The sequence below is a fragment of the Silurus aristotelis genome (assembly GCF_946808225.1).
Source record: "Silurus aristotelis genome assembly, chromosome: 17".
NCBI lineage: Eukaryota > Metazoa > Chordata > Actinopteri > Siluriformes > Siluridae > Silurus > Silurus aristotelis.
In genome coordinates, this window is record NC_139590.1 from 7,055,711 (window position 1) to 7,079,519 (window position 23,809).

Here is a 23,809-nt window from a genome sequence, read left to right on the forward strand (position 1 = left end):
CCAACCCAGTAAAAACCCAAAGAACACTATACGAAATGATTTAAATAAGTAAATAACACTATTTCACTCCATAACACTTAATTATTAGACAATTTTAATGAGATAAACCTTGATTAGAAATGTTAAAACTAGCGTTTTGAGCAGCTCGCGGTTGCTCACGAGCCGATCTGAATGAGAGTCGCCCGTCGGAATGAAAGTCGCGAGCGCTGAGGCCGTGAGCTCCGAGGTTCCACTGTATTGAATTGGCTGGAATTAGTTTTGTGTTGGTGGAAAATTCAGGAATAACAAGCTTTAATATGGCTTGAATATGTAGCCAAAGAAAAATTTGTGCAAATCCAACTACACACACACACACACACACACACACACACACACACACACACACACACACACACACACACTGAAAAATAGTGAATTTGGAATACATCCAAATTCACACAATTTTACCCCCACTAACAGACTTTCACCTACATTTATTAATTTATTGACCTCAAAACTGTAGTCAGCTGGTTCTTTTTCAGTGTTAGCCTTAGCTAACTAAGATTAGCCACAAGTCAAGTAAATCATTTGCATGCTTTATCCATTCTCCTGGTTTTAAAGTTACTCACACAACCATCTACAAGAATATGAACCTGAGTTCATGGGAGCTGGGGAGATACCAAAATCTTTCTTTGATTTGTTCCTTTGGAGGGCCTAGTAAATATTTTATGTAGAACTAAGAATTATGGACTAAGAGTCTAGACAGAAGAGACACTCATTTTGTCAAGACACAAAATTTCAATCGATGTCTCTATCCATCTAAACAAAAGCTTTGTCCAGTGGTATTGATTTTAAAGGGTCCATTAAACATTACAACTTGTCTATGAGCAGGGAAAATCTCCAGGACTGGAAAAATGTACCCTGCTCACACTATGTGAGTTCCCTCTCATCCTCTCCTCCATAAAGATAACTATTTCTCCCAACTGGTTGTACATATTCTTCTGTTTTGTCCCAGTCAGAGACCCATCCAGCTCCGCCCCCACCTCCACTCCCGTTTGGCCCAGCAGTGTTTGGCTGGTTAATGGCACCATACTGTCCACCCGTTCTGTAAAGCTCTTCAGTCTCATTGGCCAGCTCATCTTCATCCAGGATGCCACATTTCTCCTCGCTGGTGTTCTCGGCATCCGCCCATGGCTGCTTCTCGCCTGACGCAAATATGCCTGAGATAGGAAGAGTAAAATCATTTAAAAACATAAAATCGGTTTAAAATAAAACTCAAATAAACAATTACATTTAATTATAAAGTTACATTTGTTCAGAATATCTGGTGATTGTATAATTTAAAAAGCCCAATGTATCCTTCAATTAGCAGATAATAACTTTAATTTAAAGGTGGTTATCTTTCCTGTCAGTCGAATATTGAGTAATTATTTAGGCCTATCTGTTCTTTAGGTGCCTCTGGAAAAAAATTTTCACATTTCCTTTTCTTTTCTTTTTTTTTTTTACAATTTCTAAATATTATATGAATTTTCAGATTGCAGTACAACTCATTCTCTATTCTCAATGTTTTGCTGCATTCACTCCATTTTTGAATAATGGACATTTACTTTTTTTATTTGCTACTTTTTTATATAAATCATAGAAAACAAAATCCCTTGTTTGATCAATGCTGCCTAAGATGATTTTTGTGTTTTTTTTTTTTTTTTTTTTACCTTTTTTTCTTAATTTTAACTTTCCCCTATCCTACCACCCACTGGGAATGGACTCTGTTCTCCTCTGAGACAAAAGAAACCAGTAACTATTTAAATGACTGCTCCTGCAGCATCACAGCGCTGTATAAGGTGCTCAGATAGGAACATGCTGCCTGCCCTCTTCGAAAGACACAAGATCATAGAAACCCATGTTTGGCTAATGTCATTGTGATGAACAGGAAAAGAAAAAATTTATCCCATGACAGGAAGGACACTTTTATACCACATCAATCAGTAGTTCTTTCTTTCTTTCTTTCTTTCTTGCTTTCTTGCATTCTTGCTTTCTTTGATTGAAGTGATTTATATATTTTTTTTTATTAATTATTCAAGTTAATCATTCTCTCAGTTTAGATTTGTTGCTATTAAAAAGAAAATTCTGTATTAAAATAATTACAAAAATGAGATATACCATAGAAGACCACACCCCCATAATGCACTAATGATGCAATGAGAAAGACGTACTGCCACTCTTCACGTGTCTGTAAAAAAAACAAAAAAAACAAAGCCATACTGTAAGACTGGTGTTACAATGTGCATGCTTGATCATAACTATGTGAAAATAATGTTAGCTATGACAGCCAGCTCTTTTATGAGCATCCACACACCCATACTTAAAAATTATATACTTATTATTACTAGAACCTGATATTATTTTATAATGCTTTACAAGACCAGGCAACAGAGAATGAATAGAGATGTGTGTTTGTGTGTGTATTATTAGATTGTACCTTATGTTTGGTCATGGCTCCCACTATAATGGGGCACACCATGCCCGATAAGGTGCCCACTCCATTAGAGATGCCCATTAGGATGCTGGCATAACGTGGTGCTATGTCTAAATGATTCACATTAAAGCCTGAACGAGAAAGAGTGAGAAGAAGAGAGAGAGAGAGAGAGAGAGAGAGAGAGAGAGAGAGAGAGAGAGAAAGAGAGAGAGAGAAAGAGAGAGAGATTATGCCGTAAGACTTGGCTGTATTGTATACACAGGACGTGTCTGCTTATATAGTTAAATAACACTTTCTAACCTGAGATAGCAAACCCACTGAAGCCAACCGCCAGTACGAGGAATAATATGGCCACTGCTTTAGTGTGAGAGAATCCCACCACCAACAGTAGCGTTGCCTCCATTCCAAATCCTGCAAAACACACCACATCAACATGAAAGACCACAACAATATTGCATAACAATAGGCTAAAGTAAAGAAGAAAACATGACAGGGTTTTCCAGCAAAGCATGAGACTGTACAGTTACAGTTTTACCTCTAACTGAGCAAATAAAGCAATAGCATTGGACCCTCCTTCCTCAAGACAAATAAATTAATGAAATATCTCCACATAGAACCTTTCACACATCCACAATGGTACTTTTTTTTTTTTTTTTTATCTGGCTGCATGGAGCATTTTCTGGATAAGTCCCACAGGATGTCCTGTTACTATAGAAACAATAATATATTAGAACGAGTGTATTAATATAAACCTGTGATTGGCATTGCAGCCAAAAATGCTCTCAAAGAAAATGAATCAACACCTTCTCAGAAATGAGACTCTAACACACTGTACATGGTATTATAAGGTTAATTAGTCATTGCCAATTAAACGCATGATGATCTCCATTTATCCATAGTATCTCAGGGCTTATATTGTGTTTATTTTGCATTTGAAATAAACTAAATGGTATGAAATGAAAAAAATATATATCTTTGAAAGGTTTCTTGTTTTTTGCTTATGTTGTTAGTTCCTATATCTATTATGACGGCACTGCACAGCCAATGCACCTATAGGATAAAATAACAATTGTATTTAGAAAAAGAAGCAGCCTTTATTTGTTAGATAAAAAATTTGAAAATCTTGTTACAAGTTTGCAGCTTTAAAAGCCTTTTTTAAGGGCCCAACAGTGAACCCAGAGCCTTAACCTTGGACTGAGAAATATCAGGCAAAAAGTCAAAGTGTATTAGATGTGTTAAACAGTTTAGTAATAATCTATTGTGAATATGGTATTTACAGCTTCAAATTAGTGAATAACTAAAACTTTCATATGTTTGATCAGTCTTCGACCTATAATTCTAAAACCTAATACATCGAAGGCTAAAGGAATCATATTGTTTAAAGTTATAAACAACAACAAAGTTGTAAATATTTAGGGAAAAATATAAAAAATATTTTATAGGTTATGTCCACAGTGAACCTATTCACTGCTGTTTGAACGTATGCCTCAGTGATTTTAATCCCATCTGCTAAACCAGATTAGAAATTCAAACATGCACGAACACACACAGGCATTCTCATACACACTCTCTCTCTCACTCACACACCTCCGCAGTTCATGAGCTTGCGGACATTTGTGGTGCTCATTATATTGTGTGATCTCAGGTAGTCAGCCAGCTGCCCCCCCAACGGCACTACGATGGTCATCACTAGGTGAGGAAGCGCAGATACCAACCCCACCTGAAAAGGACAGAAGCACGATCATACATTATTTTTACATTACTTATATATATATATGTGATATGCCTATCTGTGTTAGATGTCTAAACATCTCCTCAAGGAGAACTGCGATTTGAACCCAAACATGCCTATGACTCAGACTTTCTCCGTTTCAGCAACAATCTGAGAAAAAGTGCACACATGTTGCGGAGGCGGTTATGTACAAATGCACGCTTAACACTGCCTACACGTTTGGTATTTTGTTTGTATTTTGCTATTTTGTTCAATGTATGTGGGTGGAGGCAAGTTTGTGCTTCACCTTGCTGATCTCAAACCCAAAAACCTCCTCGAAGTACGCAGGCTGGCTGATTAGAAGCAGGTAAAAGGTCCAGCTTCGGCAGAAGTTGGCAACAATAATAGCATACACCGGCATAGAGGTGAAAAAATGACGCCACGGGGTTTTGAATTTCTGCAGAGAGCACAAAAGGGCAAGCTATTTGCTAGACACACATACTGCAGGGTATAAGCAAGAAAGTGCAGTCAAATAAAAAAAGAGGAACGTTGAAAGGGAGATGAGTTCATGCAGTGGCTAAAATGTTGGTGCTGCCATTTTATGTATTTAGCTGAGATTTAAACTCATGACCCTTCAAATCAGATTTCCAACATCTTAACCACTGAGCTACCACTTCCCATAAGTTAGGTTTCTATTTTCTAGATGTTTTGTAGACACAAAATTCTTTACTTGTGACAACTTTTTTTTTTTTTTAATGAATGAGAAATCAAACCAGTGTGGACCATCATGGACACCAAATGTAGATGCATGAATACACCAATAAACCCATGCCATCCATGAGTGTATGTATAAAAAAACCTGAAGAGGGTTGACCAGCCCTGCTGTCTCTCCAATCGATTCCTCAATGTATTTCCTCTCCTCGGGGGTGATGGTAGGGTGAGCAGCTGGACTCTCATATGACACCAAGATCCAGAAGAGATACCACAGTATCCCGACGCTACCTAAAAGAGAAATAGGACAAAAGACACAGATTAGAGCAGAAAATATGATTAATGTGATTAATATCGATTAATTCCTAGAAATCTTTCTATTCTATTCTATTCTATTCTATTCTATTCTATTCTATTCTATTCATACTTGTTTGTATAGCACTTTTTACAATGGACATTGTCTCATAGCAGCTTTTTTGTTTGTCACTCTGGACAAGGGCATCTGCTAAATGCTGCAAATGTAAATGTACTGGATATCTAAATAAAGCTCAGTTAAGTACAGCAGCTTGCCAAGGATATGTTAATTGCTCAGGATATGTGTTCTGAAAGTCAATTAGAGAGAGCAAAGTTGTGATTTTTACTTACCATATACATAAAATACGGATGACCATCCAGTATACTGTACTAACACACCGGCCAGGGGCATTGCCACCACAGCACCTGCATACGACCCTGATTCAGATACAGAATAAAGCTTTTTATTGTCATCAATATAAAAGCCTATATGCAATATAAATCACAGGTCACACACCATTAGACCTATTATGACTCAATTATAGGTTGTCTTTAAGCACAAATCAATGTTTGAGCTAATAACAATTATGTAAATAGAGGTAGGGACTAAAATCAAGGCAAATAACAAGAGTTTGATTATATGTCTGAAAATTATCATCTATGTGCTCACCACAAAATGCTGTCGTGGCCAATCGGCTTCTCTCAAGAGGCGGAGCCCATTTGGCCCAGATCCCATGGCAGGCAGGATATGACACTCCCTGTGGGATGTACAAAAAGAAGATCCGATTCAAGCTCAAATGTAAAAAGGTTCACAGTTTTTGTTATATCCCAATAAAGATTCAGATTTATGCCTACTGTATAATGCACCTGTATAGTGTAAGACAATGTTTCTTGTTCATTTAAAAATAAACTCCTGAATGTTAATTAGCAAGCCAGAGGCAACAGGAGCAAAAGAAAAACTCTCTGACTTAAAGAGAACCCATCAACATCGATATCAGATGATCATTACTCTTTACCAGCTACATGCTAAGTGTGCAAGAAAATACAGTACAGTATACAGTAGAAATAGTAGTAGTAGTAATCTAATGTCCACAAGAAATACGGGGTAAACAAATTGATTGTATTGAAGTATTTTAAGGGAGAAAACAATGTTCATATTAAAATCTGTAATTTGTGTTTGTCGCTTTGGAATGGAATTGTTTCCAGATTTCTGATCTGGACTTTACAAAGGCACAAAGAGACAAACCCAGATGGCGTACCTCCACAAGACCCTGGCATATCCTGACCATGATGACACATCCATAGTGGATCCTCGCTGCAGACGGAATCAGCATGTTCAGAGTGGATGTGGCCACGATCGCAAAGCCGAACACTCTGCAGAAATAAGAAAGATGTGTTCCTCAGAACACATGCACACTCTGCAATGCTTAAAAATGGAATGTACATCAGCTGTTTCTGAGTATCACTGGGGGAAAATCACCTGTTGGCAGCAAATTTCTGGCAGATGAATCCTCCAGGGATCTGAGTAACAATATAACCCCAGAAAAATGAACCATGGATCATCCCCACTGTCTCTGGATCCCATGTGAATTGAGCAGCCTAGAGAGAGAGAGAGAGAGAGAGAGAGAGAGAGAGAGAGAGAGAGCGCGAGAGAGAGACAGACAAAAAACAGAGAGACAGACAGACAGACAGATAAAACAGAGAGATAGAGAGAGAGAGAGAGAGAGAGAGAGAGAGAGAGAGAGAGAGAGAGAGAGAGAGAGAGAGAGAGAGAGAGACAGACAGACAGAAAGACAGACAGACAGACAGACAGACAGACAAACCAAATTGATGAATGTAAATTCACTTACAGAAGTCATGTGACCTTCACAGCTTATGCGGTGTAATGTTACTTTGAAATCCAATAATAAAGTGAGGTGCTGTATTATATAACTGCACTGTAAGCTGTTATATACCACAATGTTGTTACAAATTTTGTTTCAAGGTCAGAGGCAAGGCAAAAAGCCACAATATAAAAAAGGAACATGTAAGAAATCCCTGCAACCATACACTGTACAGTCAGGATGTCCATTCATTCATTCAAATCACAATACCAGCTTCACAATTTCAATTTGTAAAATAAATAAATAATAATTATATTGTAAGCAAAATGTACTATAGCTTCATATTTAAAATAAATGTAGAAAATGTAAGATCACTGATTTGGGAAAAATTCAAACATAATGAGCAGCAGAAAAAATTTGAGCTCCAACACAGGCTAAAATATCGGTTTTCCACAACCTTTTACTCTTTCGCTTTCTCAGCCACCATAGATTGCAGTGGTGTGTGGATGGGATAATTAGAAAGCTACCCAAGAGTGCTTCACAACTCAAATACATAATAATGGCATAATTATATAGGTAATTCTATTGGATGTGCAGTTTCTCTGATGTTCAAAAGTGCATATTATATAATTTATAGAATGCTAATTCTTATAAGATAAAGTCACATTGTTAGATTTTTGTATTGTGATTAATTATTTCATGATACATTTTTTCATCCCTAGTACAGAGTGATAGAAGTGGTTAAAACCTTAGTACAAAGTGTACATAGTACAATATATCTATAAAATAAAGTGCAAGCAGAATTCTTGGAGTTTATACTTGTTTCTATATTTACATTTATTCAGATTGACTTAAAACTGAGCAGTTGAGGGTTAAGGGGCTCAAGCGCCCAGAAGTAGCAGCTTGGTGGTGCTGGGATTTGAACTTGTGACCTTCTAATCCAGAGTCCAGTGATTTAAGCAGTGTGCTCCCAGCTAATTTAAAACTATTTTTGCTATGATAGCTTTTTTTTATACACACAATTCAATAAATGTTCTGAGTTTTTATGTGTATGTGGTCCAGGACAACTTCTCCATTGTCACCCATAACATAAAAGCTAGGAGGGGGAAGGAAAGAACACTGGTACTTTGTGTTCTTGATTCACCTCAGTAAAGATTGGACTTCAGCTGATATATTAAAAAATATCCTAACTGGAAAAGCTTGTGTCCCGAACTGTATTTATTGACTCAGCTTCTTTAAAAAGAAACAGCAGAAATACATGTAGTTGATCAGTTTTAACTAGTGCCTGAGATGCTGCCAGTCCTGAGTGTGCAACACTACAGAAGACAGAAGTGTGCTCTGTGGTTCGGCTTGAGTCTCAGTGGTGCCATGTGCTGTCCACGGCTAGGCTCCCACTCACTATTCACAACAGGACTGGAAACATTTTCTCAAAAACTGAAGCAGCCATGTATACAAACAAAACGCAACACTACACCTCTTAGCGCTATATGCCTGCTGGTTAACAAAAGTATTATATAAGTATGCTAGTGTGTGAGAATATATGATTGCTAGAATTCTAACAGGTAAGTATGAAAAGTATAGACGTTTTCTACTAAATTGGACTTGAGGTCATGAGTTTAAATGCGAGCCACACCAAGCTGCCTTCTAAACAAAGCCCTTAACCCTATAGCTGCTTAGTTGTATGGATAAGATAAGTCACTCTCGATTGAGGTGTCTTCCAAATGCCATAAATGTTGAGAAAGTATTATAATACAAGTAAATAAGTATGTATGAAGAATGTGAATAAGTAAGTATGAATGTCCAGGATGCTAATGTGCTATTATGCTAGCATGATAGTATGCTAATATGCACCTCCAAATATGTAAGGATTAGGATTTTAAAGAACTATAGTAACTATCTTTATAAATGTAAGTATGGTATTATGCAAGTATGCAAATGTCAAGTATTAATTAATTTATGTATGTAAGTAACTTAATAGATCTCTTTTGGCATATAAGTATGAAGGAAGCCACGTATGTTAGTATTAATTATGAAAGTATGATGAGTATAATGCAATTATATATGTTAGCAAGAGGGGAAAAAATTAATTACGCTAAAAAAATTATATTCGTATGTAGAAATGCAAGTATACAAGTAACTAATTTGTAATAATAAACTAATAAAAGTAATAATTATAGTATGAAAAACTATGCAGTGTTCAAGTGTGCATAATTGAAATTGTAAATGCAATCTAGTTTACTATTACAAAAGCATGTACTTTTACTAACATGCAAATAATTAAGCATCCAAATATGTAAATATGCCAGTATGCAAGCACTCATATATGTCAGTGGCTATTGGTATGTTATACAAGTATATATAATACTCACCTAGTATGCAAGTGCGTATTGTTGTACAAGTAGGGTAGCATGTAGGAATTTGAATCCTAGTATACAAGTATTTATATATGCAATATGTCATCATTTAAGCATGCGTAAGTGTAATTTTGGAAATATATAAGTAGGTTAGTTTGCTAGTATGCTAGTACAATGTTACACATGTGTAACTTGCACATATTTAAACAGGCAAGAATATAATTATTTAAGTATTACCAAAGCTTTGTAAGCGAATGATACACACATTTCACAGTTGGGCCTGATTCAGCAGCACAGCTACACAAAGTAGAAAATGTGTTACAAGCTTTGATGAACAGAAAACATCTCCTGAATACTGATGAAACAGAATTATTGCAAAGTCTGCCCACACGACGTCTGTCCACAACAAGTGTTGCTGATTTCACCCTTGAGCTTTGTAAATATTCGGTGGAACCAGAAGCTATTGTCAAAGACGTGGGTATAAACCTTAATGCTGGTTTAGAATCTAATCCCTGAAAGGACACTCACCATTATAACAGGTTTTTTCCCATAAAAAACAGTGTGGTCGTTGACCATGCTGACTATGGCCACACCGAGATTGCAGCGGATGCCGAAGGAGATGCAAAAACCGAGACCAGAAAGAATGGCTATGATGTAGCGGCGTGGCAACCCGAAGCACGTGCAATCCACAACGGGCAGCTCTTTCTCCTCCACCATCTCTGGCCTTCCCTCTGCTGACAGCTCGATAGTCTCGCCATTCTCTTGACGTTTCTCGAGGATCCTGGAGGTAGAATGAGAAAGTGTATGGAAGTTCCTGCTGTATCAAAATATCCTGACAAAGTTTTTGTCATTGAAACTGACATCTCTGCAAACTTAAAAAATCTTTTAAAAAGTTGTTTTCCAGTAAACTGATATTTATTTTGAGGCAATGCATGTTTAAAGGTACAAAATCAAGACTTTCAGGGAAACAGATGTATCTATAGTATCTAAAGCTACACTAGTGGTCTTTTAAAAAGCACCTTTTGCTCCTGTACTCGTACCTGGGAAACTCACCCATGTGCACTTTCAGAAAAGTGATTTAATATACATTACCAAACATTTTGCACTTTAAATCTTGTGACAGCTGTGACAGATTGTTCAATGTTTGTTTTAGTTTGTACTTTATAAAATGCAATGCTCACAGGGCTGAAAACAACAAAATGACAACTATATGCAAATCTTCCATTGCATCAGCTTCCACAGACAGCCATCCTAAAGAAAACTAACACTAACTATAGTCTGCCATTACCATGGATTTGTTTAGGATTGCCTATTGTCAAGTCATTTATATGAAAGGACTGGTTTTAAACTATTTTTTACTATTTTCCAAGTGTTTGGATATTTTGTCATGAGTGTGTTAGTAGTGTCTAATTTAAACCCTCACACCACTTTTAGACAGGCGTTAACACAGCTGCAGGTGAGAGAGGAGGAGAACATAAAGGGGGCGTCTCAGTGGATAGAACAAGCAGAGGCCTGAAGAGAGACCATCTGGGTACTGTAACCTGCCCTACTGCACAAACACACACACACACACACACACACACACACACACACACACACACACACACACACACACACACTCACACACACACAAACTCGCCAATGCAAAGCACAAGTAATTTTGGCATATATAAGACTTTTGTGTAGGTATGCCTGAATTACATGGCACAACATCATTACATATTACAGTCATGATATAGAACCATAAAAAGATTCTCTAATAGTGCAAAATTGCACATATTTGTGTTTACACACAATATGTTTTTTTTTTTTGTGAGGGATATTAGGTTTGAAACCTTTCTCACACATCACTTCAGACCACTTCCCCCCACCAGGGCATTAGATAATCCCAAACTCCACCCTCGGATTAGGATTATTGAAATTCCTTACTTCCGGTAATGAGTGGAAGTACGGCTGAGATCCTTATCTTTATCCTTTTTTCTTTTTCTTTTTTTTCTTTTAAAAAAATAGAAGTCATTCTATTATTTCATAGTGTCATGATTGTGTTAATGAATCATAGATGAGAATGTAATTAAAACAAAATCTAACGAAAAAGACAGCTCTTCTGCTATAGGAATGGCCTCCAGCTGCAATTAGCACCAATAACTAACAACATATTGTGTGTTGTGTTGGAAAGGTTGGGAATTTAAACTTGTGAATGCACTTGACTGGGTTTTTAAATACAAATTTATATTTATATTGAAAATTAAAATTTTTCCTTTTATAGAGTTTTAGTGAAATTCTCTGGAAAAAATAATAAGGAATATTATTTAAAACGTGTTTCACCCGCTAGCTTCATTTCCTCTCTTTGGCTTTTGTGTAGTTACAATAAACGCTTTGTATTAAGGACATCAGGCTTAGGATCAGTGATCCAGAATGTGTCATTTATTAACCCAAGATTAGCCCTAAATGCATCTATAGTGTAGGTGATGAGTTAAAATAAAGCGCATTTAGACATTCTGAAGTCATCAGTTATTTATACATTATAAGCACTTAAAGGAACTAATAATGCATTTAAAATGTGTATGATTTATTTATTTATGAGCATCGGCGTCTGGATCTGGCAGCGTGTCGATAACAAAGCACTTCTTCGAGACTTCAAATGCAGGGGCCTAATGTTAAGATGGTAAAACGCATTAGAGAGGAGTATCACACACAAATCCACACACACACACACACACACACACACACACACACACACACACACACACACACACACACACACACACACACACACACACACACACACACACACAAGAGATATTTTCAATGTCGGCATTCTAGCCTGCAGCCACAACATAAATATTGCTACTAATTCTAACATACTACTACATATTAGCAAAAGTTACACAAACACACACACACACACACACACACACACACACACACAGTATTTAGTTTTCCTTCTGCTTTCTTTTAATCTCAGTAAGAGGATGAGGCCTGAGTGGAGAAATTCCATAATCCCAACGTATTTCTCAGAACAATCCATACATCCATCTTTCAATCTTTCAATCTTTCAATGCATTTAAAAAAATTTGCAGTTTACAGATGACCCTCCTTTTGCCTGTGATTGAAACATTGTGGTCATTTGTGACTATATTCAAAAAGGTTACAGACCAAATCAGGGCAAATCCACAAATCCCCCTCCCCAGTCTCTCTCTCTCTCTCTCTCTCTCACACACACACACACACACACACACACACACACACACACACACACACACACACACACACACACACATTCTCTTTCACTTATTTTCTTGTTCTCTCTCTCTGTGCTTAGAACTTAATGTATTTTAAACCCACACCCCTGCCTCCAGTGAACAGATTGTGTCTCAGTGGGACTGTGCCACCAAGGGAGAATCTCTCCCATCCTGGGACACACACACACACACACACACACACACACACGTACGCACACATACGCACACAGACCCATACACACACACACACACACACACACACACACACACACACACACGTAAAACATGACCATGACATAATCATCAGATAAGATAGATGCCCAGCACTCAAAATCTCCAAATAAGAATTTATCATGTGTACACAAATCTGGTTAAATGACATACAGTAGACATTGCAAAACCAACTGCAACAATGAAAAAAAAAATGGAAGAAAGTAAAAGTATATTAATAATGCAGTTTATTCACAATATATGTATTTTGCTGTGAGCTGCTATAGGGGTAGGTATACATGTATATATGAGTGTAAAACAAAGGTTTAACTATAGTAATAATATTAATTATAATTATAATAATATTAATAATAATAATAATACTTACTACACCCTATATACATACTTTGTATACTTGCCTACTATGATTGCTATTATTATTATTATTATTATTATTATTATTATTATTATTATTATTATAAGATAAATCAAATGTGAAAATTGAAGAGAGACGCTTTGTGTTTGTGTGTGATGGAGAGATGAGGGATGGAGGAGGTGTGAAGGGTTTACGGTTGCTCAGTCTGAGAGAGAGTGCAGGACTGAGAAACTGGGAGGCTGTAACAGTAGGAGCAGGGGAGCCTTTAAATGATTAATCAGCTGCTGACTATTCTGCTGTTCATAATACAGCTTCATCCTAAAAAAAGATACACACACACACATACACACACACACACACACACACACACACACACACACACACACACACACACACACACAGCACTTTCTTCCCTGAGCTATACCAATACACACACTTTCTGGGTCTCACATATACATGACATTAAGAATATAACAATTTATTCCTGTCAGGGTCAGGAGCCTGTTTAAAGAAGTCAGGCCACAAAGTAGGCAACATACACACACTCAAAAAAACAATTTAGAATAGCCAATCCACCTAGATGTTCTCAGAGTTCAGAAAACACACAAGAACTCGGAGGAAATTCACACTGAGGCAGGAAGGACACACACAGAAACTTCACACGGACAATAATTTGAGCTCAGGATGGAACAGGAAGCTGAAGCGGTGAGGTGGCTATGCTACCTGCTACACCACAATGCCAATTGAATACATTGTCTTAGCTGCCTTTCATCCCTGTCTGCCGGGGGATGGCATGATACATTGATGAGTAATATTAGTCCAATTTCTACTCATTTCAAGCTACAGATGAGTATAGAAATATACAAATATGATTACATTTGTTGTCATTTGTCAGATTTATTCACAGTGTAGTGCCATTCACATAGAAACAGCCATAAAAATCAGTAGCTCAGCATGGGTCAGATTGTAAAGCAAAGCAAGACTGTGTGTGTGTGTGTGTGTGTGTGTGTGTGTGTGTGTGTGTGTGTGTGTGTGTGTGTGTGGTACACAGTATGTAATCAGAAGTCCAAATCTGTAAACATAGAGAGGCATGTGTGTTCCTTTACACACTGATTCATCAATGCTACACTCTAAACATACATACACTGTTTTTTTTTTACAGACGGCTTTATACCCAAAGAGCAACTCCAGTGGTAGGTATTCCACTCCCCTTCCCCCATCACACCCTTTTAGTGTCACCTGCCACGGGAAACCCTGACGTAATTACCACAGATTGTCTCTGGATAGTAGCAGGCATAATTGCCAAAGAATGGTACCAGCTCTTCACCAGAAACATAAAAAATTACACCGGCCAAGCTTTATTCATACAGGTAAAGCATGAAGGGAGTTTGTGCCTGACAATAGTAAAGTGACAATTAAGCAAGCCCTGCTCATTTTTAAACTAAAACTATTTAGTATCAAAACACTTGTTTAAAAGGAGATTTTTTTGTAGTTTGTAAGTTTTGTAAATTTGTTCTGTTAAATTTTCAATTTATTCCTTGTAACTTTTAAGCTTATTATTAGCTTATATATTTGGAATAAAGCCATTTATATAGCCTCATACTATACACCGATTTGGTGTACATTACGACTACCTAACATTGCCTAATATTGTGTTGGTCCCTCTGTTGCCGCCAGAACAGTCCAGACCCGTCAATCATTAAAAGCATAAACTTCTTCAACAAGTTGAGCTTTAGTAGCTCATCTGGTGGATCGGACCACACAGACGAGACTTGGCTACAGATGTGCATCATTAAACCATGACCCTGTTGCCGGTTCACCATTGTTCCTTTCTTGGACCACTTTTGATAGATACTCAAAACTGCAGACCAGCAAGAGCTTCTGCCCATTTTTACTGCTTTTAAAATATTAATTTTGAGGACAAAATGTTCACTTGCTCCCTAATATATTCCATCCACTAACAGGTGCTATGATGAAGAGATAATCAGTGTGGTTGCGGTTGATCAGTAATCAACTGCTCATAATGTTATAATGTCATAATATTTTGCCTGACCAGTGTATGTGTGAATGTGTGTGTGTGTGTGAGTGTGTGTGTGTATAATTATATACAGTGGGTACGGAAAGTATTCAGACCCCCTTAAATTTTTCACTCTTTTTTATTTTGCAGCCATTTGCTAAAATCATTTAGGTTCATTTCTTTTCCTCATTAATGTACACATAGCACCCTATATTGACAGAAAAACACAGAATTGTTGACACTGTTGCAGATTTATTAAAAAAGAAAAACTGAAATATCACATGGTCCTAAGTATTCAGACCCTTTGCTCAGTATTTAGTAGAAGCCCGCTTTTGATCTAATACAGACAGGAGTCTTTTTGGGAAAGATGCAACAAGTTTTTCACACCTGGATTCAGGGATCCTCTGCCATTCCTCCTTGCAGATCCTCTCCAGTTCTGTCAGGTTGGACGGTAAACGTTGGTGGACAGCTATTTTTAGGTCTCTCCAGAGATGCTCAATTGGGTTTAAGTCATTGCTCTGGCTGGGCCATTCAAGAACAGTCACAGAGTTGTTGTGAAGCCACTACATCGTTATTTTAGCTGTGTGCTTAGGGTCATTGTCTTGTTGGAAGGTAAACCTTCAGCCCAGTCTGAGGTCCAAAGCACTCTGGAGAAGGTTTTCATCCAGGATATCCCTGTGCTTGGCCGCATTCATCTTTCCCTTGATTGCAATCAGTCGTCCTGTCCCTGCAGCTGAAAAACACCCCCACAGCATGATGCTGCCACCACCATGCTTCATTGTTGAGACTGTACTGGACAGGTGATGAGCAGTGCCTGGTTTTCTCCACACATACCGCTTAGAATTAAGGCCAAAAAGTTCTATCTTGGTCTCATCAGACCAGAGAATCTTATTTCTCACCATCTTGGGGAACTCCATGCGGGTTTTCATGTGTCCTGCACTGAGGAGAGGCTTCCGTCGGGCCACTCTGCTATAAAGCCCCACTGGTGAAGGGCTGCAGTGATGGTTGACTTTCTACAACTCTCTCCCATCTCCCGACTGCATCTCTGGAGCTCAGCCACAGTGATCTTTGGGTTCTTCTTTACCTCTCTCACCAAGGCTCTTCTCCCCCGATAGCTCAGTTTGGCCGGTCGGCCAGCTCTAGGAATGGTTCTGGTCGTCCCAAACGTCTTCCATTTGAGGATTATGGAGGCCACTGTGCTCTTAGAAACCTTAAGTGCAGCAAAAAAATTTTTGGAACCTTGGCCAGATCTGTGCCTTGCCACAATTCTGTCTCTGAGCTCTTCAGGCAGTTCCTTTGACCTTAATGATTCTCATTTGCTCTGATATGCATTGTGATCTGTAAGGTCTTATATAAACAGGTGTGTGGCTTTCCTAATCAAGTCCAATCAGTATAATCAAACATTTCTGGACTCAAATGAAGGTGTAGAACCATCTCAAGGATGATCAGAAGAAATGGAGAGCACCTGAGTTAAATATATGAGTGTCACAGCAAAGGGTCTGAATACTTAGGACCATGTGATATTTCAGTTTTTCTTTTTGAATAAATCTGCAAAAAGGTCAACAATTCTGTGTTTTTCTGTCAGTATGGGGTGCTATGTGTACATTCATGAGGAAGAAGAATAAACTTAAATGATTTTAGCAAATGGCTGCAATATAACAAAAAGTGAAAAATGTAAGGGGGTCTGAATACTTTCCGTACCCACTGTATATATATATATATATATATATATATATATATATATATATATATATATATATATATATATATATATATATATATATATATATATACACACACACACACACACAAATCTTTTTTTTTTTTTTTTTTTTTTTTTTTACTGTAACTACAGCATTAAGCGTGCACACAATTTCATAAGAAGCTGAATACACTGCATCCATAAAGTATTCACAGCACTTTACTTTTTTCAAAATGGATTTAATTCATTATTCATAATTTTTTATTTATTCTACAAATAATACCCCATAATGACAATGTGAAAGATGCTACAAAATCACATGTACATAAGTATTCAAAGTCTTCAAAGCCATTACACTCAAAATGTAGCTCAGGTGCATCCTTTTTTCACTGATAATCCTTGGGATGTTCTTGATTGGAGTCCACCTGTAGTAAATTCAGTTGATTGGACATCATTTGGAAAGGCATGCACCTGTCTATATGAGGTTCCACAGTTAACAGTGCATGTCAGAGCCAAGAACAAACCAAGTCATAAAGTCCAAGGAACTGTCTGTGGACCTCTGAGACAGGATTGTATCGAGGCACAAATCTGGGGAAGGGCACAGAAGAATTTCTGCAGCATTGAAGGTTCCAGGTAAGCGCCTGGATAAACTGAGGAATCAGGGGAGAAGGGCCTTAGTCAGGGAGGTGACCATGAACCCGAAGGTTACACTGAAAAGGCTCAACCGTTTCTCTGTGGAGAAAGGAGAACCTTTCAGGAGAACAGCTATCTCTGCAGCACTCTACCAATCAGGCCTGTGCGGAAGAGTGGCCAGACGGAAGCCACTCCTCAGTTAAAGGCACATAACAGCTTACCTGGAGTTTGCCAAAAGGCACCTGAAGGACACTCAGACCATGAGAAACAAAGATTGAAAATCTTTGGCATGAATGCCAAGCGTTAAGTCTGGAGGAAACCATGCAACGCTTGTAACAAGGCAAATACCATGTCTACAGTGAAGCATGGTGGTGGCAGCATCATGTTGGGGGTTTGTTTTTCAGCGGCAGGAACTGGAAGACCAGTCAGAATCAAACAAAAGATGTATGCAGCAATGTAGAGAAACATCCCTGATAAAAACCTGCTCCAGTGTGCTCTGGACCTCAGACTGGGGCGACGGTTTATCTTCCAGCAGGACAATGACCTTAAACACAGCCAAGATTACAAAGAAGTGGCTATGGAAAAACTCAGTGAATGTCCTTGAGTGTCCCAGCCAGAGCCCAGACTTGAACATCTCTGGAGAGATCTCCCCATCCAACCTGATGGAGTTTGGGCGTTTCTGCAAAGATAAATGGGGATAAACTGCCCATAAATAGGTGTCAATAGGTGACAAGGTTTGTAGCATCATACTCGAAAAGACTGGAGTCTGTAATTGGTGTTAAAGGTGCTTCAACAAAGTATTGAGCAAAGGCTGTAAATACTTACATAAATGTGATTTTTTTCATTTTTAATTTGGAATAAATTTGCAAAGATTTCAAACACACTTCTTTCACGTTATCATTATGGGGTATTGTTTGTAGAATTTTTAGGAAAATAATGAATTTAATCTATTTTGGCATAAGTCTGTATCATAAAAAATGTGAAAAAAGTGAAGCGCTGGGAATACTTTCCGGATTCAATGTAGAACAACAAGGGAACAAGTCTTTACTGCTTGTACTTTTAAAACCATTTGTATAAAACCTCACAGCTGGAGTATAGTTAGGGTTAATGGTGGGATTCTGGGAGTTTTTTTTTTTTTATCAACTTTGTTTTGTACACTGAATTGTACTTTAATTACATTCAAATTAGATTACAAAAAAATGTGCACATCATGCGGAAAGCCAACGGTGTAAAATGTTGTGTCCACGAGACAAAACAAACAGGTGAAGAGAACAATAAATTGATTTATGTTTATTATGAAAACAAAATGGATATTTCTACATCTAATTCTGGCCATAATTCTTGCCATGAATTTTGATTAAGTCATCAGGTACTTTCTATGGCGAAAGACATTAAATCTGTAAATATAGTACCTGCAATGCACATTGTCTCTTCTGGTGTAAAGTACAGAAATAGTGGTGAAAAAAAACCTGTCTTGACTGAATGCCAAAAATAAATAAATAAATGTAGCCAGTAGAATAAAGCTCAGTGAATATTTCAGCACTTATGGAAGAGCAGACATCGATCCGTACTGCAATGGATGCCTATGAGGCTCCTGTTTGTCAAATGGCATGGTGAAATTTTCCCCCTAAGGAACTGAGACAAAAAAAGACTGATATGGATGATGCTTAGGATCATCGTGATTTTCTTAGCTGCATAATAAATAATAAATGTGAAAAGCACCAGTCTGAAACAAACTCCAGTGAACTGTTATTTTTATCACAGTAAACTGGGCTGAACTCAGAAAAATTATTTTGACAGTCAAAAATTATTGTACATTTAGAACATTCACATTTTAAAAGGGTTACGTGCACTTCAGTGAAAAGTGGGATTGTCTAATCCCAGGCCTTGCAGGATTACAGAATCGGTGCGTGTGATGTGTATGGGAAACGTGTGTGCTACAGTAAGAGGAAGTGACGGTGATGGGATGGTGAGGACGAGGACGAGGGATTTGCGTGGCCAACAGCTGGACTTAATGCTGGTATTAATGCTGAGCTATATTTGGATGGGATTTACATGTCTAGTTGCTATCAGAGATCTCACCTCAGGGTAACAATAAATATAATATATTCATTATAATATATATATAAATTGTATAATATAATGTACATATAAACAATATATAATGACATGTAACTTTCTTTTCGGCTTCTCCCGTTAGGGGTCGCCACAGCGGATCCTCCGCACGTTTGATTTGGCACATGTTTTACGCTGGATGCCCTTCCTAACGCAACCCTCCCCAATTTATCCGGGCTTGGGACCGGCACTAAGAGTGGCTGGGGATGGTTCCCTGACCGGGAATCGAACCCGGGTCGCAGCGGTGGGAGCGCTGCATCTTAACCACTAGACCACCAGGGGACCTTAGTATATAATGACATGTATGTATCATAATATCAAATGACATGAATACAGAATCTACTGAATAGGACACCATTATATTCAAGACAATTTATAATTCAATTAACAAATTCCAACACTGCATTACAAAACGGTCTCTCACAATCTATCACTCCCCATATTAGAATACTCATTATGCACATTATTATCTGACGACAGTCAAATAACATGATTATTAAGTAAACTATATAAACTGAGCATATCACTATATGAACAAATCAGGAAGAACCAAAATGGAGATTTTTCACAGCAATGCCATAAAAGAACAATTTATGGATACTCAAGGAAGCTTTAGAAAAATTATTTTCTTTTAATTACCATAAAGAACAATCTTCTACAAAGGAACATTTGTGCAATGTAAAAGGTGCCATAGAAGTTGAGGGTTCTTCAGAGAACCATACGCCTTAACAAATTAATAATTAAGAACCTTTATTTTTAAAAAAGTGTACAAACAAATATTTTAAGGTGCCGAAATATTTTCTTAAAATTTTCGGGTTCCGTTTTGAACGTGATCACGTTTGGTAACTTCTCGGACTAAGTCATGCGGTAACATTTAGGACACATTTAAAAAGAATGTTCAGAGGTGCTTTATCAATAATTGCCAAAATGATTAGTAATAAGCACTAATGCCATTTAGTCATGAACATAGCTGAGTAGATTGTGGAAGGAGACAGACACTTGGGTGACAACAGTTTAAGCGTGGGCTTATTCGTACCCTTCTGTACAATCTTAAACGATTACATAACAACAATTCTGTCTGGAACCTTCATTGATTACAACACAAGCTTGCCCAACATTCACCTACACACATACATACATGGATGGATGGATGGATGAATGGATGGAGACTGGAGTTAAATGGGTTTTTAGGATGCGGATGATTATTGGTAGCCACAAGGTGAACTACAGATTAAATTATATGGTATTTTCATGACCCTAAAACCTTGGGTGAATCTGCTTTTCATGTATTTTGTATCTTTTTGTCATGTATTTTGTTGCCAAAATGTAGAAATTATATTTCTACTTTGGTTGGCATAAAAATTACAGTTAATTTGTTCAGATTTTTTTTTTTTTTAAAGGCACAGGATACACTAATCAGGGTATGGTGGTTGGTGCCAGGCAGGGTGTTAATTCAGAACTGCTGATCTTTGGGATTTTCACACGATTCTCTACACTGAATATGCAAAAAAAACAACAAAAAAAAACCATCTACTGAGACGTTTTCAGAGAAGAAGTCCAGATTGGTGTATAATGCCGGGAAGGCTACAATAATCTCTCTTTACAATCCTGGTGAGAAGAAAAGCAGCTGAGAAAACACGTCCAAAATGTAAGATACAAACAGCACAAGACAACATTGGGTTCCACTTCTGTCAGTCAAGAATACAATTTAAGACTACAGTGTGAACAGACAAAGACAGAGACAAAATCTCACTTTAACAACTGTTCACTAACACAATCTATTCCCAGTGTAGCCTCAGTGTCGTGCATGAATAAGTAGGTGTTCGTGCCACTAGAGAGTGTAGATGCATTAATAAAACTGTTATAACATACTATAATTGTTAATTATTATGTGTTTTGTGTATTTGTCCTACACTGTCTATTGTTGTCTTACACTGTCTGTCTTGCACTGTTTGCACCAGGTTGCACACGATGCACTTTATTTGGCGAGGACACTTAATAGTCCGCAGCCCTGTGTTTTCTGTTATGTAGTTTTATGTGGTTAAATAAATAAGCTACTGCGTCAGTTATATATGGTCGAAATGACAATAAAAGCTTCTTGACTTGACTAATTATGAACACAATGAAACACACACTTACTAAAAATACTGTTGTATTGTTGTACTGTTTTAGAATTCTTAGGAGTATTAACCTATTTTTTTTACCAAAGAGGTTTTATAAATAATTAAAATAAATTTCCAACAAAATACATAAGTTCAAAAAGATGCAATTCCTCCCATAGATAGATAGATAGATAGATAGATAGATAGATAGATAGATAGATAGATAGATAGATAGATAGATAGATAGATAGATAGATAGAGTTTATTTTAAATCGTTTTAATCTGATTAACAGAGCAGACAGTTTATCGGCTGCTGTTCATGTTAATATTCTCACATCCTTGACTATTGATGATGATGGTGATGTACAATTGATCACTTTCCAAAATGAAATCTGTAGTGATTTATTGTGTTAGTGTACATCAGTATTAGCTGATCATTGACTTGATCACTTGACAAAAAAAGGGGAAAAAGTGTCCAAATCCAACATGACAGAGTTGAGAGTTGAGAGTTGATAGATGATCACTAACCTGTGTATTTTTCCCAGGGTTTTTCCTGCCACAGCCTTAAAGCGCTCCGGGCGGATCTCCATGCTCGCGAGTCCCGGTGTCCCGACTTCACGCGCACAGTCTCCCGTTCAAGAGCGCGTGCTCTCTCTATCTTTCTTCCTCTCTCTCCCTCTTCCTCTCTCCCTCCCTCCCTCCCTCCCTCCCTCGCCCTTTCCCTCTCCAAGGTCCTGGAATGGGCTGAGCTTTATTTACAGGAAATACATGGAGTCACTGTTTCAGTATCAGGAGTTATTATTTAAACTCGTAATAAGTAATAATCATTAATAGTAAGTAACAATACATAAACAATGATCAATAGTTATAAGTAATAATAATTAGATCTGGTCTGTTTGTATGAACAGAAAACAATAATCCGGAATTTTGTACGCAGATCCATTAGGATCCAGGCTTTTCTTCTTTCACTGGAATTCATGTGAATACAAATAAAAAAAAAGATTGTAATTCTATAAAATCTCATGGCCGGGTAAGAAAATCGTGCATGTGTGTAAGAAATGCACGTGAAAATAAATGGCAAAAAAAAAAAAAAAAATATCAGTGTAAAGTTTACATTTAAGACACTTCTATATGAGTATTTTAACAAACTCACCTAAACAAAATCTTTATTAAATCCAAAAAGGTTAAGTGTTTGTATTTCTTTTATGCAGTTACACGTGAACAAGCAAACAGGTTTTTGTCGCAGGGATTCACAGTATTTTTTTTGGAAGAGTGTGCTTTTATATAATTACACTCTTGGTGTCACCCAAATGAGGATGGATTCCCCTTCTGACTGGTTCCTCTCAAGGTTTCTTCCTCATAACATCTAAGAAAGTTTTTCCTTGCAACAGTCGCCATGGCTGCTCATCAGGGATAAATACACACCATCCACCTTAACTGTTAAATTATGTAAAGCTGCTTTGAGACAATGTCTGTTGTGAAAAGCGCAATACAAATAAACTTGACTTATACATTTCCGACAGCATGATGATGCCCTCTAGTGTCCGTACTGAGTAACAACGTGTGGCTGAACAGAGTATACTTCACTCTAGTTAACTGTTATTGATCTCTTTATATCAAATACATATAAGGGATGACTGTAAATAAAACTATTTGTGGACACGAACATCACTCACCCCTTTTTTTGTTCTCAAGTGTTGCAACAAATTTGAAAACATAAAATTTTTAACTATGTATGTGGCAGGGTTTACTAAAACCAAAAATCTTCAACCTGCTTTTGCATTGGAATGCCTGAGTTGATCCATGAAGGCATGGTTTACCAAAGTTGGAACTGAAGAACTCGAGCCCTGACTGAACATGTTTGATGCTGAATCCCCAGTCACACTTCAAACTATATAGAAAAAGCATTTTATATGTGTAGGTGTACAAATATATTCAGTGGGTACGGAAAGTATTCAGACCCCCTTAAATTTTTCACTTTTTGTTATATTGCAGCCATTTGCTAAAATCATTTAAGTTCATTTCTTTTCCTCATGAATGTACACACAGCTCCCCATACTGACA

General features: G+C 37.4%; 1 protein-coding gene across 1 annotated transcript; it reads right to left on the reverse strand.

Moving 5' to 3' along the window:
• Positions 1-461: 461 nt before the first annotated feature.
• slc17a7a (solute carrier family 17 member 7a) lies at positions 462-22,444 on the reverse strand. Its single transcript, XM_083567374.1, has 13 exons — positions 22,274-22,444; positions 9,877-10,129; positions 6,652-6,770; positions 6,431-6,545; positions 5,842-5,929; positions 5,523-5,609; positions 5,026-5,168; positions 4,474-4,623; positions 4,043-4,175; positions 2,756-2,866; positions 2,459-2,586; positions 2,140-2,209; positions 462-1,199 (listed from the first exon to the last, which is right to left on the reverse strand). Exons 1-13 carry the CDS (start codon positions 22,333-22,335, stop codon positions 910-912), a joined length of 1,749 nt encoding a protein of 582 aa, XP_083423500.1. The 5' UTR covers positions 22,336-22,444; the 3' UTR covers positions 462-909.
• Between the last annotated feature and the right edge of the window lie 1,365 nt (positions 22,445-23,809).

What these genes read in the sequence shown, in the direction of transcription:
- slc17a7a (XM_083567374.1), bottom strand. Translation starts at nt 22,335, where the DNA reads ATGGAGATCCGCCCGGAGCGCTTTAAGGCTGTGGCAGGAAAAACCCTG. An exon ending in TATGCCAGGGTCTTGTGGAG is followed by an intron (nt 5,930 to 6,430) that starts GTACGCCATCTG and finishes TACATCCCACAG; the next exon opens with GGAGTGTCATATCCTGCCTG. An exon ending in GGCTGGTCAACCCTCTTCAG is followed by an intron (nt 4,624 to 5,025) that starts GTTTTTTTATAC and finishes TGCTCTCTGCAG; the next exon opens with AAATTCAAAACCCCGTGGCG.